Source organism: Anabrus simplex, chromosome 1 (assembly GCF_040414725.1).
Source record: "Anabrus simplex isolate iqAnaSimp1 chromosome 1, ASM4041472v1, whole genome shotgun sequence".
NCBI lineage: Eukaryota > Metazoa > Arthropoda > Insecta > Orthoptera > Tettigoniidae > Anabrus > Anabrus simplex.
This window is the reverse complement of record NC_090265.1, coordinates 634,268,657-634,288,312: the sequence shown is the minus strand read 5'-3', so window position 1 is coordinate 634,288,312 and position 19,656 is coordinate 634,268,657. Positions and strand designations below refer to the sequence as shown.

The 19,656-nt window shown below is 40.6% G+C and overlaps 1 protein-coding gene across 1 annotated transcript in view; it reads left to right on the top strand.

Annotated features, from left to right (window-relative positions):
• Positions 1-19,656, top strand: part of Eaf6 (chromatin modification-related protein EAF6/MEAF6) — a 51,395-nt gene that overhangs the window by 18,509 nt on the left and 13,230 nt on the right. Inside the window, exon 2 of the mRNA XM_067144976.2 lies at positions 14,578-14,781. Within this exon, the coding sequence (XP_067001077.1) occupies positions 14,578-14,781 (204 nt within the window). The remainder of the gene's footprint in view (positions 1-14,577; positions 14,782-19,656) is intronic.

The following is a 19,656-nucleotide window of genomic DNA, read 5'->3' as shown; positions in this document are numbered from 1 at the left end:
ACATCATGTTTTTTAAAAACGTTAGTGACCTTGTAAATATCTTTATTGAACGTGAAGGTAGAAAATGAAGAAATTTTTGGTTTTTCTTTTTTCAGAGTGGTTAAAGGACGATGTTTGTATTTATTGATAATACTTTCAATGAAAGAACTATTGTAACCATTGAGTTTTGTGATCATACGGATATTGTTCAATTCTTTTTTAAGATCACATTCTGACATTGGGACCGTATAGGCTCGATGAACCATACTATTATAAGCAGCTCTTTTATGGATTTGTGGATGATAGGAAACTTGATGAATAGTGGAAGATGTTTGGGTAGGCTTTCTGAAGATGTTGAATTTTAAGGAATATAGATGCCTAATGATGGTTAAGTCTAAAAAATGTATTCTTTGTTCAGATTCAGATTCGAGCGTAAATTTTATGTGTGGGTCGATATTATTAAGGCTGATAAGAGTAGAAGCTGCGTCTGTTGTGCTTTCATCTAGAATTACCAAAGTATCATCAACATATCTAGCCCAAAAAAGAATATTAATGAAGTTATTATTATTATCAATTTTAGTATGTTCTAAAAAATCTAAGTAGATTTCAGCTAGGATGCCCGAAGCCGGCGATCCCATGGCTAAACCTTCCTGCTGGTAGATAATACCGTCGAAAGTGAAATAGTTATTGTTTAAAACCAATTTCAGGATAGACATAAAGTCTTGTATTTCTAAAGCACTTAGGTGACTGTATTTGCCTAAATTGTTTTCAATTATAGGGTATAATTTAGAGGTTTGAATACTAGGATACATATTAACAACGTCAAAAGAGTGAAGGGAATGGTTAGGTTGGATATGAAAGTTATTAAGATTTTCGATCAATTCTGTAGTATTTTTAATAGATTTTTTAGACAAAAAATGATAATATCTTCTTAGAAACTTTTGAATGAATTGAGAAGCATTATAAAGAGGACTTGGTCTGTAATTGATGATCGGGCGGATAGGGATGCCGGGTTTGTGTATCTTAGGAAGGGCTTTAGCGGTTGGAAGACTTGGATTCATGCTAATAAATTTAGTTTTTTCTTGTTCAGTTAAAAGGAATGAAGTATTTTTAAGAGTTTGTTTAAGAAGGCGTTGGATTTTTTGAGTAGGGTCTTTTTTAACAACAGTGAACGAACTATCAGAAAAGAATTCTTTAGTCTTATTAATATAATTGTTTCTTTCCATTATAACAGTGGTATTGCCTTTATCGGCCTTAGTGACAATAAGATTATTATCAGAAATCTTCTTTTTGAGAGCGCGTAATCGCTTTTGATCAATGAATGATTCTTTAATGTCGCTAGGGATGTTGGAGTTCGTACTTGAGTTAAGAATGTCGTGAATTTTACGTTTAACTTCGAACCTAACTTCATCCTGTTTTTCGAGAGGTAATTTACTGATGGCTAGTTCAGATTCTAAGATCATAGTAGTAGAGCTGTCAAGTTTATTAAGATTAGGCCAATTATGATTAGGACCTTTGGCTAAAATTGAATTATCGTCATCATTCAGAGGAACATTGGATAAATTAATAATTGGTGGATGAAATTGAATCGTTGTGCTAGAGGAATTTCTATTATTAGTAGCAAGGGTGTTATTAGATTTAGAACCTTTTAGTATACTAAGTTTCTTATCTAAGGTTTTCTGTTTCTTAGCTAATATGTTGAAAAGTCTATTATCAATTAGAGATTGAAATAAATTCCATTGAACACTTGAAAGTGAATTTGCAGCTACGAGGTGAGTTTCATATAATCTATGATTTAAGAAAGATTTTTTCTTGTATAGGAATTTAATTTCTTCTTTTAGCCAAATTTTGTTCGTTTTAATTTGGGTCTTAGCAATGTGAGGCGAAGGTCGAAATCTTTTTAAGTTGCCTTTGAGAAAATTAGGTGTCAAATTATGCGTAATACATTGTTTAAGAAACTCGATATCCTTGCCTAATTTGGCTATTTTAACTTTTAAACCTAAGTATAAATAGGCTTTACGTTTTGCCTGGTTGGCTAAGTAATTAAAAGAAATAAGTTTCATAATGATAGATCCGTATTGAACTGTGATTACAATAGAGTAAAATAATATATTATTATTGGTCCACCTTTTCAATACAAAATGAAAATTACATAGGGACTAGTTTCGACCTAGTAATAGGTCATCATCAGCCTGAAGTAAGTCAAAGATCGAAGAAAACATAAACAATGTAAACACAAGTACAGTATTATCAATAAATACAAACATCGTCCTTTAACCACTCTGAAAAAAGAAAAACCAAAAATTTCTTCATTTTCTACCTTCACGTTCAATAAAGATATTTACAAGGTCACTAACGTTTTTAAAAAACATGATGTTAAAATCTCCTTCAAAACCAACAATAATAACGCTAATGTCTTACACAACTCATCATCTATTAATAGAACTGACCCTTTTTCAAAATCTGGTGTATATAGGTTCAAATGCAGCAGCTGCAATTCTTCTTATATCGGACAAACAGGAAGAAACTTTAAAATACGATACCTTGAACATGTCAATGCCCAAAAACACAATAAATTTTCTGCAGTTGGTCAGCACATGAATGATTGTAATCATAAATTTACTGACATTAAACAAGATATGACAATTCTCAAAATTATGAATAAAGGACCCCTCCTTAACATAACAGAGAATTGCTTTATAAATTTAGACCAATATTTCAATCCCAATTTCAATCTCAATGACATTTCCGAAAAATCAAACATTCTTTTTGACCTGCTTATTCAACTTTTCAGACAATCAAAATCTAATATTAAAGGTCCGATTGTTCATTCTGTTTTTAGCACTTTTCTTAATCATTCTTCCATATTCCCACATCCCTCAGCCCCACCTTAAAAAAAAAAAAAAAAAATCTCAGACCTTTATTTTCCTTCCTTCACCTCAAAAAAAAATAAATAAATAAATAAAAAAATTAAAAAAATAAATAAAAAAAATCTCAGACCTTTATTTTCCTTCCTTCACCTCCAAAAAAAATATCTCAGACCTTTATTTTCCTTCCTTCACCTCAAAAAAAAACAAAAAAAAATCCTTTGATCCTTACCTACCTTCGTTTCTCTCTTCAGCTAAATAAAAAAATCCTTTGATCCTTACCTACCTTCGTTTCTCTCTTCAGATATAAAAAATTCCGTTGATCCTTACCTACCTCCGTTTCACTCTTCAGCTAAAAAAAAAAAAAAAAAATTCCTTTGATCCTTACCTACCTCCGTTTCTCTCTTCAGCTAAAAAAAAAATAAATAAATAGAATAAAAAATAAAAAAAAGATTATATATTCTTCTCCTGCCTTCATTTTTCTTCCCTCACCTCCTCAAAATTTCCTTTGATCCTTTCCTACCTCCGTTTCTCTCTTCAGCTCATCACATCACGCTTGAGTTTTCCTTTTGACATAAAAAAAAAATCTTACTGTCTTTTATTCAGAATCAAATTTATGGTCCGCATTGAACTGCGAATTTATTTCCACCTTTATTTAACTCCATATATGTTGCTCCACCTCGTGAAACATCCATCGTCCTTCAAGATTCCAGAAGCAGAAGAGCTTTCTCCTAGCATCATACTTCGCATCGTCTATTAATTCTGGTTTATGAACATCTTGAGAAGACTATGTTACGATTCTTTATTTTCAATCGATCTCTGAATGAACAACATTATCGCTTAAGAACCAAGTTTTTTCAATTTCCATTTCCACAATTTATACAACGCACGGGACTTTTTTAAGGATCTCTATTTTTTAACATAATATAACGCTTCTCTGGTTTCCTAAGCCTCCACACGCAACTATTGCCATGTTCAAAAAAACTGAAGAGCCTTCCAACATCCATGTATTTTGACGTCTATCAATACCTTATAAAACACGACGTAATCTTCTTCGATTATACAACAGCTAAGAAGAAGCCAGCATTCAACCTACTATTCTTCTTTATTGCATCATTTAGTGCACAGTGGTCTTTTATAATATACGGCGCACCGAACTTTACATAAATTCCGCTCAGTGCTTCGTCAATTTGGATGAGTTATTATTTTTAATATATCTCTACTCAACTTCCCACTTGGTATGTACCTTTAAAGAGACTGTACTTGTGTTTACATTGTTTATGTTTTCTTCGATCTTTGACTTACTTCAGGCTGATGATGACCTATTACTAGGTCGAAACTAGTCCCTATGTAATTTTCATTTTGTATTGAAAAGGTGGACCAATAATAATATATTATTTTACTCTATTGTAATGATGCATCTTGTCAGGTGTGACAGCTGCGGGTGACCTCCCGGACTGCTGCGAATCTTGGAGCTCTGCCGAACCATTTTCAGATGGTCTCAACCTCTATGCCCAGCGACTGACTGTACTTCTGTCGACTGCTGATGCTCCATAAACTGCACGTAAATGTTTGTGAATGTTTCCAACCGTTTCTTGCTCCGCAGTGAGAAATTCAATCACAATATGCTGCTTGTAACATAAATCACTTACAGACGCCATGTTGAACCATTGCTGCTTTGTCGGAAGAAGCGGAAACTTTGCATGTGCACTCTGAAAACTTCAAAGAATTCATATCTAAAGTTTTGCATTCGTACCGTTGTTAGGGGCTGAGAAAAAATTGTGGTGCATTATTTTCTGGGCCACCCTCGTATATCAACCCAACATGTAGGCCTAATACACATGAGGCTGGCATCTACATGACAGAGCATTTGAACAACTTGGAGTCACCTAGAGTACCTGTGAACATCTTGGAGCGGACGATTGTGGCACTGATTATCCTTCTCAGGACATCTGACACTCTCCAATCACTGACACGTAAAGCATTGCGTCCTGGAGTGGGAGTGAAGTGGACTTGGGAAAGGAAAGCCAATTCAGTCTGATGGAAACCTTTTGAAGTAGAAGGTCCTTCAAAATCACTATCATGTTGTGCCCATCACAACCTTGTGTCTCACCAGTTAATTCATTGTTGCCTCACAAAGTTCAAGAATGCTAGGATAAGTTGGACAAGCTATCTCTTCTGAATGTGCAGTAGGGCATCTTACAGAGGGTAAATGAGGATACTTCCACTAACTCCAGATTTTCCCACCCCCTGTGAGTGGGGGACGCAGATTAACAATACACCCACGCTATCCCCCGCCTGACGTAAGAGGCGACTAAAAGTGTAAACCCCCTGTGGGTGGGGGATGCAGACGAAGAATACACCTACGGTATCCCCTGCCTGTCGTAAGAGGCGACTAAAAGGGGTGACCTAGGCACAGACATGGATTGCGGTTTGGTAGAATGCGGTGGACCCCCTGTGGTGGTGGTGGTGATTATTGTTTTAAGAGGAAGTACAACTAGGCAACCATCCTCTATCTAACACTAATCAGAGGGAAAAAGGAGAAGGGGTCCGACACTTCAAAAAAATGAAGATATCGGCCAAAAGAAGACAAGGGCCACGAAGGGCGTGAAAATGAAAGACTCCCTAGCCCTCGCAAACCTAATAGCGTCGGGGTCAGGAAAGAACAAGAGTTGACCAAGGGAGGTCGGATAGGATAGATGAAAGTGAGGAGCCTGGCGGGGATTGGAGGGGCTGTGAATACATTCACAGGTAATCCCTGCCTGTCGTAGAAGGCAACTAAAAGGGTCATGTGGCCATGGTCCCCTCTTTATTTTTTATTGTTTTATGAGGGCTAGTTGTAGACCGATTCAACATTTTTGATGTGATTGATGCTTGGAGATGCGCCTCTTACGTGTGCAATTATGCCCGAAAGCCCGCTTGTGACCACCCAGGGATCAGCGGGTGGAAGCGTCATGTACCCTTGCAGTAGTATCTGCACAGCCGAATACCAGAAGGACATATTATTATCATATGTTTTTTTATATTTCCTCTATATTTAGTGCTCTGTACATGATATTGCGGGTGATTGGAGGAAGGGAGCCCTGGTGCTCATTGCCTCAGTCATCCCGTATTAGGTATCGTCCAGCATCGGACCCCGGGCAATACCGGCTACGACCAGGTGGGTATTGCCTTGGCTGCTTGGTTCGGCTACAAAGACCCCTGATCAGAGTGGATGGCATTCAGGAGGATGATTTCATGCATGGCTTCGAAATGTCTTCGACCTGCCAAAGGGAGTCCCCCACCAAAGTCTTTAACTTGTGATTCCTTAAGAGGTTCAACCCCCTGGGAACAAGCAGAGCGTGAAGGAATGGGATCCAGCTTCCCTAGGTTTCTTGTTGCCACCGGAACTAATGGGAGTGTCTTCAAGCTGGTAAAGCCTATTTTGTTTAGTAGGCACATAGAAGATGTCAACGGTGAACTGGAATACCTGAAGAAAATGCGCAACGGTAGTTTGTTGCTCAAGTTCGACCACTTTGGCAATATTCCCGTCAAAGTGGAAGAGCACAAGACCTTGAATCTGGTTCGTGGAGTTATCTTCCACCGTGATCTCATCTTGAACACTGACAATGAGTTGATGGAAGACATGAAGCACCGTGGTGTGACACACATCCAGCGTATTACGCGCAAAGTCAATGGCGAAGACGTTGCCATGGGTGCAATCGTTGTCTCCTTCAAATTGTCAGTATTACCAGAAAAGGTCAAGGTAACAACGTATCGCTGCGATGTGAGGCTGTACATCCCGTCTCCCATGCGCTGCTATCAATACCAGAGGTTCGAGCACATGGTATCTCATTGCTTGAATCAGTCTGTATGTGGTACATCTGGGGTCTTCACTCACCCAAAGGTCGGAACTGTCCGGAATATCTCGGTGAGAAGAAGATCCAGGAGATCAAGACCCGTAAGTTCAATGCCCTTAATACACCTGCCAAGATGTTAGACTACACGAAGATAGCACAGAGTCTTCCAGGTTCATCGTTTATGTCGTTTAAACCTGTAATACCAATATAGTTGGTCCTTTATTGGACATTATAAATTTTCCAGCTAACTCATTCCTGGTTGCCAGCATTTTGCTCCAGTGTGCCAAGTTCGGCTCATCAGTTGGTAAATGGCACACCCACCAAGACGCATGGCTAGTGCATACCGTGGAGGCCACTGCGTACGCTATTTGGAGCCACTGGCAGTGCCAATGCACTATGAGAGACTTTGTCGCATTTTCAAAAATTGATGCCTGCCTGGCCATCAGATGATAAAGATGTTGATTCGCGTAGGGAACCTGAAATATTTGTTCTGAATGAGTAAATTTAAAATACCAATATAATAGATCTGTTATTGGACATAGATTTTCCAGCTAACTCATTCCTGGTTGCCAGCGTTTCGCCCCCAGTGTGCCAAGTTGGGCTCATCAGTTGGTAAATGGCACACCCACCAAGGCGCATGGCTAGTGCATACCGTGGAGGCCACTGTGTGGGCTATTTGGAGCCACCGAAAACGCTTGGCAATCAGAAATGAGTTAGCTGGAAAAATTATAATGTCCAATAATGGACCAACTATATTGGTATTATAGATGTACTCATTCGGAACAAATATTTCAGGTTCCAAATGGGAACCAACATCTTTATCGTCTAAACCTGTGCAGTCGCTGCGCCCAATGTGGCTGTTGCTCCTGCAAGTAAAGCCACAAAGAGTAAAAGCTCGAGGGGGGGGGGGGACCACCCCATCTTTGACCACAAAGAAGTCTGTGCCGGCTGAGACTCCTAAGCCGGCACAGCAGGGAGGGGGAGTCCAAGTCTCCCCCACCCCCGTCAGAGGTTGGCGAAAACCGTTACGCCAGCAGAGGCGGCATCGTCGACCAGGGCTGGGAAATTATCTCCCAGCCCATCTAAACATGAAAAAAAAAGGCAGAGAAGAGGAACGCCCTTACCAGGCGCTCCCGTATTTCTCCTGCGAAAAGGAAACCCTGCCTGCCATTTGGAGGGTATGAGTCTGCACCAGCAGGTACACCTGCTCCAAAGCCTGCGTGCTCCTCTCGTAGGGGGATATTCCGCCCGTGGAAAGCATCAGTGTTCTCGATGACAGGATGGACGTCGAGCTACGTCCGTAGATGTAGATATTGATAGTGTTTAGGTTTAAGAGCATATTGTCGCTCATAACCTGACAATCTCTCTTTTAGTCCACACTATGTCACTGTTACAGTGGAATTGTAACAGTTATTACAGGCATCTTGCTGAGCTACACCAGCTCATTAGTGAGTTCGCAGCGAGTATAGTCTGTATTCAGGAGACAAACCTGAGGCCAGGTCATCATACGGTCTTGAGAAATTTCAGACTATACTCGACAAAACTATATTATGCTCACCAAATGTCCGGTGGCATGGGTATTTTTGTTCGTTCTGATACTTATAGCGAAGAGGTTCCTCTAAGAACCCCACTGGAAGCAGTTGCGGTGTGGGTACCACTGCCTGTCATAGCAACAGTGTGTAATGTTTATTTTCCACCTGCCAGCCTCTTAACGTAAATGTTGTCACTGATCTTATAGATCAGCTTCCACTTCCCTTCCTCTTATTGGGCGATTTTAATGCCCATCACCTCATATGGGACTCTGAAACGCCTTGCCCCAGGGGAAGAGAGTTGGAAACGCTCGTAACAGTGCTGAATTTATGTATTTTGAACACAGGTGAACCAACTCATTTCAGTGTACATTATGGAACATACTCTCGCACAGATGTAAGTCTGTGCAGCCGAACGTTGGTTCCGCTGTTTCAGTGGAATACACACAATGATCTCTGTGACAGTACCCATTTTCCCATTATTCTTACTTTATTGAAACAAAAATCCACCGAGGCTCCTCCTCGATGGATTCTTAAACATACTGATTGACCAAAGTTTACATCGCTAGCTGTCTTTAACGACGAGACCAGGCGGACCGTAGACGGCAAAAAAACTTACATAACACAAGTTATTCTTGCTGCTGTTGAGGTGTCAATTCCCTCCTTTTCAGTGACTCCTCGCCAAAAACTCGTTCCTTCGTGGAACAAAGAAATTGCAGCAGCTATCAAAGAACACCACCGCGCACATAAACGTTATCATAGGCAGGCTACTGTGGCCAGCTTGGTAACATTTAAAAAACTCTGCGCTAAGGCAAGAGTTCTTATTTGCCAAAGTAAGAAAGTTTCGTGGGAGAGATATGTGTCGTCTATGACATCACATACTCCATCATCTCAAGTGTGGACTAAACTTTGACGTATTTCAGGTATCCAAGGATCATCTTCTGTACCGGGAATTTCCATTTCAGGCAGTATCGTCACTGAACCACTCTCGATTGCTAACCATCTAGCCAGTCATTTCGCGGATGTGTCTGGCTCCGGGAATTACCATCATGATCTCCTTGCTCTGAAGTGGGAGTTAGAGCGTCATCGCCTTAGTTTTGCCACTCAATCTTGCAGAGGACTATAACATGCACTTTACAGAGTGGGAACTCCACAGCGCCTTGGCAAGGACACGTTTCCTGGGCCAGACAATATCCGTAACCAGATGTTGAAACACCTTAGTGCGGATAGTCTGTTATGTCTCCTTCGTGTGTTCAACCGAATCTGGATAGAGGGTGAGTTACCGTCTCAGTAGCGAGAGGGCATAGTCATTTCTGTCCTCAAACCTGAAAAAAATCCCAAGTATGAAGGAAGCTGTAGACCTATTTGTCTTACTGTTTGTGCAAGCTATTTGAGAGGATGGTAAATCACTGACTTATCTGGTGTCTAGAAAAACAAGGACTTTTGTCAGAGTACCAATGTGGTTTTCGAGCCGCTCGCTCGACCACTGACCACCTGGTATGCCTGGAGAGTTCTATCTACAGTGCATTTCTCTGCAAACAGCATTTGGTGGCTGTTTTCTTTGACTTAGAAAAGACTTATACACCACATGGCGATATGGTATCCTTTCGCCCTGCATCAGTGGAGATTCCGAGGTAACTTGCTGGTATTTATTGCAAATTTTTTGTCCCTCCATGTATTCAGTGTCCGAGTAGGGAGGGCATATTCGCAGTATCATGTTCAAGAAAATGAAGTCCCACAGGGATCAGTTCTTAGTGTCACTCTGTTCACGATTACCATAAACGGTATTGTCGCTGCTGCTGGTTCAGCGGTAATACCATCGCTATATGTGGGCGGTTTTGCACTGCATTATAGCTCGTGTAATATGGCAGTCGCAGTGCGACAATTACAGCAAGCTATTGGGAGAGTGGAACAGTGGGCCTTGGAACATGGCTTTCGCTTTTCCACCGCAAAGTCCTCTGTTGTCCACTTTTGTCGGCTCCGTACTCTTCATCCACAACCTGAGCTTAATTAGGAAATGTCGCTCTGCCGGTTGTTGACACCGATTTCTTGGGCTCCTTTTCGATAGCAAATTATCGTGGGGACCACGCGTGCGGTAGTTGAAAGTGCAATGCACTAAGAAGCTGAATATCATGAAGTTTCTTAGCAGCACTAATTGGGGTGCTGACCGTACAGTGCTCCTACGATTCTATAGGGCACATGTTTTATCCCGGCTAGACTACGACAGTGCAGCATATGGCTCAGTAAGACCAAGCGTTCTTGCGAAGCTGAACAGCATCCACCACAATGGGGTTAGGTTGGCGACGGGAGCTTTTCGTACAACCCCCATTGCCAGCCTGCTCGTTGAGTCTGGTGTGCCGTCTTTACACCTGAGGCGCCAGCAGCTCCTACTTTCGTATGCTGTAAATTTGCGACAGATGCCACTTCATCCAAGCTATCCTTGCGTGTTCAACAATGACAACCGTTCGCTGTGCGCTGCTTGTCCTCGAGCAACGCGGCCGATTGGAATACGCTTGGATAGCAATTACAGATTGTTTCACATACCTTTGGTTGCTTGCCTTTTCAGACAACCAAGTGGGGTACCTCCGTGGGTAGTACGGCGACCTGAAATAATCCTGGATCTGCACACTGGCCCAAAGGAAAACACGGACCCTTCGATTTATTGGAGGTTCTTCCTGTCCATTGTTGGCCGATATCCAGGTTCAGTTGTCGTCTACATGGATGGTTCAAGGACAGACACGAAGGTGGGCTGTGAGTTCGTTGTTGACAATGATAGGTTTCTTTTTTCTCTCCCGGAAACCTATAGTGTGTACACAGCAGAGCTCTATGCTATCTGTGAAGCTCTGCGGTACACAGTCCGATGAGCGCCGACACTTTCTTCTGTGTACCGACTCCTTGAGCTCACTACAGTCCATTGATACTTGTTTCCTTCGACACCCTCTGGTGCAGCGGGTCCAGGACCTGCTGGCCGGGTGTACAGATGCTAGCACCAGAATCACGTTTATGTGGCTCCCAAGCCACATGGGTGTAGAGGGAAATGAATTAGCAGATAAGGCTGCCAAGGAGGCAGTTACACTGCCCCCGGTGCCTTTCAAGGTTCCAGCAAGTGATTTTCGCACTCAGCTGAGACATCTGGTTATGTCCCATTGGGAGATGGAGTGGCAAGCCATTCCACTTCCAAATAAGCTGAGAGCGATCAAAGGAACAACAAAGGTATGGAGGACTTCCCTTCGGGCTTCGTGGAGGGAAGCAGTGGTATTATGCCGTCTTCGGATCGGCCACGGTATCCTGACTCGCTCCCATCTATTGAAAGGAGAACTCCCTCCGGTCGGCAGACCTCGTCATCCGCTTTATGAAGGATAGTGGTCTGTTTTATCGTGTGTAATGTTGTCCTAGTGTATTTGTGTCAATTGCACTTTTATCCCATTGACTTCATTTTAGTTTGTGTTGCGTATTTTAACATCTAACGTAAATAATGTGTATATATATCTGTACTACCAGGCAATGCCTTATTCCTTTTTTTTGCCTGTAATTTATTTTATTAGAAAATAAGCCATTGCCAATTAGATCCACTGATTGTTTTAATTTCATCACCATTTTTTAACTCTAGTCAGTGGATACATTTTAAAATTTTAACTATCATAGATCATGTCGTCTATCTCGTTCCATTAGGGGCCGATGACCTTCGATGTTAGGCCCCTTAAAACAACAAGCATCATCATCATCATCATATCTCCCTCAATCTGCAAGATGAAGAGCAGTCAGTAGACCTCGTCATCCGTTTTATGAGGGATAGTGGTCTTTTTTATCGTGTGTAATAATGTCCTTTGTCTTAGTGTGTTTGTGTTGACTGCGCTTTTATCCCATTGAGTCTATTTTAGTTCATGTTTGCGTATTTTAATGTGTTATTTTAATTTCTAACTTGAATTATGTATATACATAATTATATCTGTACTTCTAGGCAATGCCTTATTCCATTGTCAACTGCATTTTCTGGGTAATTTTATTAGAAAATAAGGCATTGCGAATTAGATCCACTGATTGTTTTAATCTCATAATCATTTTTCATCACCATTTTAAACTCTAATCAGTGTACATTTTAAAATTTTAATTATATCATTTTGTCCATCTCGTACGATTAGTGGCCGATGACTGTAGATGTTAGGCCCCTTTAAACTACAAGCATTATCGTCATCAGTTTTTCCCATTGATGCCCTTTGTATGTACTAAACAAAAGAAACAGTCATCAGTGTAGTTGCTCTGTTCACACCGTGCCATGAAAATACCAAATTTCATGATGTTCGTTTGCCCATTTGTCGACTCTCGCAGGTGCTCTGTACACATTTTACACATGAAATGTGGTGCCCATGATTTATCCAGCTTCTTTTTTTTCCCCCTTAGTGGCTTTACGTCGCACAAACACAGATAGGTCTTATGGCGGAGATAGTATAGGAAAGGCCTAGGAATGGGAAAGAAGCAGCCGTGGCCTTAATTAAGGTACAGCCCCAGCATTTGCCTGGTGTGAAAATGGGAAATGATGGAAAACCATCTCCTGGCTGCCGACAGTGTGGTTCAAACCCACTAACTCCCGGATGCAAGCTCATAGCTGTGCGCCCATAACTGCATGGCCAACTCGCCCGGTATATCTAGCTTTTATGCATCCAGATACCATCTTGGACTTTCAGTATGAATAATTTCCTCGGTATCTGCCTTTTTTTTGTCAATGTCTTCGATGTTGGTGGGTAATGATGATGTTTCAATCGCATAGAGTGCTGCTGATAAACTAGCAGGAATTAAAAAGTTACCTGTGATTAAGAGTTGCTCATTCTAAAATTCTCTTTTTTTAGGTCGGACTAGTTAATATCACCATATTTTGGTGCTATGAAAATTATCATTAGTGTCAGTCATAGTGGATAAGTAGTGGCTAATCTCAGTTGGCATCTATATCATGAAATATAAGTAATGGAAAGGAATAAACAGGTGTGACAAATCAAGAAAGAAAGAAAGAAAGAAAGAGAGGAATCATAATAGGTTAACACAGTCTTCTAAGCATCATCCTACGTTGGTGCAGGGTCTGGATTTTTAAAATTTGGAATGCCAGCTTGCACGATTATGTGCATCTTCAGGGTGAAAGCCAATTATTTTCAAGTCACCATTCAGCCTGTCTTCCTGATTTTATTTTGATTTTCCATAAGAGCAACAGCCATCAGTTAGGAATTGGTGGACAAGGCTGACAACAGTGGCCTGCGAAATGTGGACTGCATGTCTGAACCACTGGAGCCTTCCGTCCACATCTTCTCTAACTGACCTGCCAATAGGGTACGTGATAGAGCAGGGTGACCCCAAGTGACCAGCAAGTCATTAGAGCAGGGTGACCCCAAGTGACCAGCAAGTCATGTGAATCTCCATCTCGTGGAGACTGTACTCGGAGGATTTGGTGGTTGGCCAGCATTCAGTTCTGTATAACGCGACTGGGATAATCATTGTCCAGGAGAATTGTAGAATATTAAGTTAAGCTACACTACTTCTGTATGCCAGTAGTTGGTAAACTATATATAAGTATTGATAGGTAACCCACTTTACACGTGATTATTTTGCCTTCTGTTCCTATGTTCTGTTGCCATATTATTCAGTATTCTTCATTTTACAAGGGAAAAGCAATTAGAGCTCTTTTTTTTTTTACAACAAAACAAATGCATTCAGCGAAACTGAAATATACATTTGGTAAAACATATCACAAGATTGCAGGTGTGTGCACCTCACGCTTGCCGAGAGGCAGTTGCTTCAAAATGGCAGCTACATTTGAGACGTTCAACACATTGAGCTGCAGAGTGAGATTCTTTTGTGTGGTCCAAGGAAGAGAAATCACTTGAAATCGTTTGTAAGTTTGTGCAATGTATGGTGGTGCATGTATGGCATTCGGAAGCATCTGTAAATGGTGTGCTTAATTTCAATGCAGGGTGGTGTAACTGTCCTTGTTGAATCCCGTTCTGGACAGCCACACATATCCCTCGTGCACAGCAGTGTTTGATGCTGTGGAAGCAGAATGTCATTCATGCTGATTTTTCATTTTGTTCCACATTGTGCCACACTGGATCATTACATGTCCAGACAAACAGTTTCTACCACAGGGGTATAGAAAAATTTGTGTCTCTGTGGGGTGTGAATGGATGCTGTATAGAAAAGTAATGTTTGCCTTTCCAAATGTACATTTGAGTTTTTGTGAATATATTTCTTTTGGACTGTAAAAAATGAACTCACTCACTTTTTTATTTTCCCTCTTATAAAACTGCTCTTTCTTACATATTCTTTGTCTTATCTTCTGCATTTGCAATTAAAGATTGTCTGTCATTTGAATTTCAGGAAACATTAGCAAATTTAGAAAGACAGATTTATGCATTTGAAGGAAGTTACCTTGAGGATACACAGTTGTATGGTAATATTATTAGAGGATGGGATCGATACCTTGCGAGCAACAAAAATACGAACAGCAAAGCAGATAAAAGAAATAGGAAATTCAAAGAAGCTGAAAGATTGTTTTCAAAGTCATCAATTACATCTATGGCTGTAAGTAACATTCCATTATTTCTAGATTTTGTGTTTTACATATCTATCAGTCACCACTGATCTACATTTAAGGTTGTTGCCCAGGTGGCATATTCTCTATAAGTTGTTTATTTAATATTTTCTTAAAATACTCAAAAATTGGAAATTTATTGAACATCTCCCTTGTTAAATTATTCCAATCCCTGATTCCTCTTCCAACTGTAAACAAATATTTGCTCCAATTTGTCCTCTTGAATTCCCACATTATATTCATATTATGATATTTCATACTTTCAAAAACTCCATTCAAACTTATTCGTTTATCTAATGTCATTCCACGCTAACTCTCCACTCATAGCTCATAACATACCACTTAGTTGAGCAGCTCATCTCGACTTATTCTCAAGACTCCCCAGTCCAAAGTAGACAAACTCTTTTGTCTACCTGGCGTAAGTCGTTAGTGACACAGGAAACTGTGAAAAAGAGGTAAAAAAGTGTACTGTCCTAGGTCGAGCTGCTATGGTTAAACTTGCTAAGATTTGGCAGAATTGGACTACATGAAAGCTACTAAGGTGCACTTGGTTGAGTCGCTAATTTTCTTGGTCTTTTTGTACAACTGTGAGATCTCGGCCAGGAAAGCTAATGACAAAAATCAAATTGATGCCTGTGAGATGTAGTGTTGGCAGAGAATACTGTGTTTACCCTGGACAGAAAGATAAACAAATGTTTCCGTTATAGACAAGTTGATCATTAAGAAAAGTCTATTTTCCTGTGTGAGTGATTGTTACCTCCAATTCCTCGACCATTTTTTCGGAAGAGGAGGACAATTTGGAAAAGACCCTCTTGCAAGGCAAAGTTGAAAGTAGTAGACCACAAGGAAGAACAGCAAGTAGATGGTTAGTTCAAGCAGAGAAGATCACTGGCCTACCTTTTCAAATTATGTTAAGAAAAGGTGAAGACTGCTCTGGGTGCAACACTGAATGATAACGAAAATGAGGTCATGATGCTCACAAGGAGCAGAATGATCAATGATGATGATGATGATGATGATGACTCTCTTGTAAGAAATCACCCAGAAAAACTTGTGCTGCTTTTCTTTATATCTTTTCCAGTTCTCGAATCAAGTAACCCAGGTGAGGGGTCCCATACTCTGGAACTAGACCCTAATTGGAGTCTCACCAGTGATAAAACACTCGCTCCTTCACATCCTTATTACAACCCCTAAATAAATTTAGTTAATATTACACTGTCGTGGCCTTTTGATTGAGAGGTAACATTGTTGAGTTAGTTCTGTCCTACTCTCAGTAAATACATGTGTTATCCGAATAATAACAAAAAGCCTAGAAAATATCTTGTAGGCCTATATTCATTTTAGATCTTGTTCCGAGGAACAATATTTCAGATCTTTACATTATCCAAAAATGCAATCACAAGATTCTTCCCATATTCCCAAAACTTTTCTGTCAAACATCCTCACACCTGTACTTCAATCTTCCCTGTAACCTGTTGATATATGTATTAGTATTGAAAATTGTAAAGTATGCTAAGACTTCAAATCAAAGATAAAGATAAAAAATATAATGTCAAAACTGACTTGAAAATTACTCATTTCCACAAATAAATTATTCAGTTTATTCAATTAAACTATGTGATTCAAATGTACCATAGGATAAATCTTCATACCCATGCATTCTTAGGTTAGAAAACAAATTTGGTCATTTTTAGTGCTCCAAGTAGTGCTTTCTTTTGTCTGAGGAAGCGTTCAGTAAGAATGGACTGTGGTTTAACAGTAGAAAAATGTGTCAATAAAATTTGATTCAACTTCCCCTCTACAGAATTCTTGCATTTCTGACATACAGTATATCATATAGACTTCCTGAATAGTTGTCTACAGATTTTTTTTTTGTTTTTCCCCTTCAGCAACCAAGAAATAAATCTGCAATAATTTTGAGAATCCCTGCATTTCATTCGAGGCAAAACTTGTGTGCATTTCCATATGCACATAGTATTTTTCATTCACTTTCTTAGTTATGTAATTATTTTCAGACTTATTTAGGAAGCAGCCTCTCACCAGGCACAACAGCTGTAAGCTTAAAAGATTTGGTCCTATGTGTTGCTGTGACTGTGATTATCTCTTGTACATTACCAAAACTATTTTTTTCTCTAAAAATTCAGTTTATGGTACCAGAGTGCAATTTATAATTGTATTTTCATAATGTTGACTCATCTCTGGTGGAAAGCTTATGATATGTTCTGAATTTTATAGTTTATGTAATACTGGATGCTACAACTTTCTTTAGGAGTATATCAGTAGCAACAGAATTATATTACAAAAGAACTAAGAGCTTGTTAGATCATCTTCTCAGTTTCCAAAAATGCATCTCAAAGTACATTGACTGACAGTGACAATGCAACACCAAGGAGGAGTGGTTCGAAAGGGATGAAAGTTGGGGAAAAAACAGAGACGGCACGGACGAATAATTGATGTTTATTTCAAACCGATATGCAGGTTACACAATCCGCACGGCATCGACTCAGTAGGATGTAGGACCACCGCGAGCGGCGATGCACGCAGAAACACGTCGAGGTACAGAATCAATAAGAGTGCGGATGGTGTCCTGAGGGATGGTTCTCCATTCTCTGTCAACCATTTGCCACAGTTGGTCGTCCGTACAAGGCTGGGGCAGAGTTTGCAAACGGCGTCCAATGAGATCCCACACGTGTTCGATTGGTGAGAGATCCGGAGAGTACGCTGGCCACGGAAGCATCTGTACACCTCGTAGAGCCTGTTGGGAGATGCGAGCAGTGTGTGGGCAGGCATTATCCTGCTGAAACAGAGCATTGGGCAGCCCCTGAAGGTACGGGAGTGCCACCGGCCGCAGCACATGCTGCACGTAGCGGTGGGCATTTAACGTGCCTTGAATACGCACTAGAGGTGACGTGGAATCATACGCAATAGCGCCCCAAACCATGATGCCGCGTTGTCTAGCGGTAGGGCGCTCCACAGTTACTGCCGGATTTGACCTTTCTCCACGCCGACGCCACACTCGTCTGCGGTGACTATCACTGACAGAACAGAAGCGTGACTCATCGGAGAACACGACGTTCCGCCATTCCCTCATCCAAGTCGCTCTAGCCCGGCACCATGCCAGGCGTGCACGTCTATGCTGTGGAGTCAATAGTAGTCTTCTGAGCGGACGCCGGGAGTGCAGGCCTCCTTCAACCAATCGACGGGAAATTGTTCTGGTCGATATTGGAACAGCCAGGGTGTCTTGCACATGCTGAAGAATGGCGGTTGACATGGCGTGCGGGGCTGCCACCGCTTGGCGGCGGATGCGCCGATCCTCGCGTGCTGACGTCACTCGGGCTGCGCCTGGACCCCTCGCACGTGCCACATGTCCCTGCGCCAACCATCTTCGCCACAGGCGCTGCACCGTGGACACATCCCTATGGGTATCGGCTGCGATTCGACGAAGCGACCAACCTGCCCTTCTCAGCCCGATCACCATACCCCTCGTAAAGTCTTCTGTCTGCTGGAAATGCCTCCGTTGACGGCGGCCTGGCATTCTTAGCTATACACGTGTCCTGTGGCACATGACAACACGTTCTACAATGACTGTCGGCTGAGAAATGCATTTCCTTGTTACTGTGGACATGACAGATACAGAAATACCATTCATTTCAAATTCTGAGCAATGTACAGGCAAAACACTTATTTTAGATATTGATTACATTTCAGGCCTTCCCCTAAACTACCATTTCACTCAGTGCGAATAACATTATTGATAGTCTAGATTATAGCGACCTATTCCCCGACTTTGCATACCAATATTTGTGAAGATACGACCACTAATAAAATAAATATTTGACAATTAAATTTTAGGCCTTCCCCTAAACTACCATTTTTCTCAGCGTGTATATCCTATATTGTAGCGACTTATTTTCCATCTTTGTCTAGCGATTTTCATTAAGACACGACCACTAATAACATAAATATTTGAGAATTAAATTTCAGGCCTTCCCCTAAACTACCATTTCACTCAGCGTGATTAAAATAATTTATAGCCTAGATTGTAGCAGTTCATCACCCGACTTTACATTCCGATTTTCATAAAATTCTCTTCAGCCGTTTTCTTGTGATGCGTGTACATACATACATACAGACAGACAGACAGACAGACAGACTGAAATTACGGAAAAGTAAAAAAATGCATTTTCTTGTTACTGTGGACATGACTGATACAGAAATACCATTCTTTTCAAATTCTGACGAATGTACAGACAAAACTCTTATTTTATATATATAGATAAGATATTCGGTTTTTCAGATATCTCGTTGAGATTGAAGTTGGGATTAGAATATTGCTGTAAATGGAGGAAGCAGTTTTCGAGTATATTAACCCTGGTACTGCTGCTGGATTTTGCCTCAAATGCTGAGGGTAAAGTTAATGCATTGCAGACATTAAAAAAAAATATTTGTAGCCACAAATAAATCATAATATACATGTACTGTATATTATTTTAAAGCTTAGGAATAGCACTAAACGTTGATGCAAGAAACAAAAAGATTACATTAATAATGGGTAATACTCAAGTTTTACCAATTACAAAAATGTTTTAAAATCCTGGCCTAAAAGTAGCTGAAATAATTGGTTGATGTGACTGAAAATATTATTTATGTAATTTGTGAACTATAAGCTTATGATGGAGATCCATAACATTAATTTGAAGCCATTAATTCCCTTTTGAAAAAAAATAAATGGTTTACCTCAACATTTTTCAAGAATACCAGCATGGTGGACTAAGGTCTTCACACCCTCCTCTTTTTGGTGTTGTGATCCAAGTCCTTGTAACAGTTCACACATACACCAGCATCACATCCATGCAGCCGTAGTT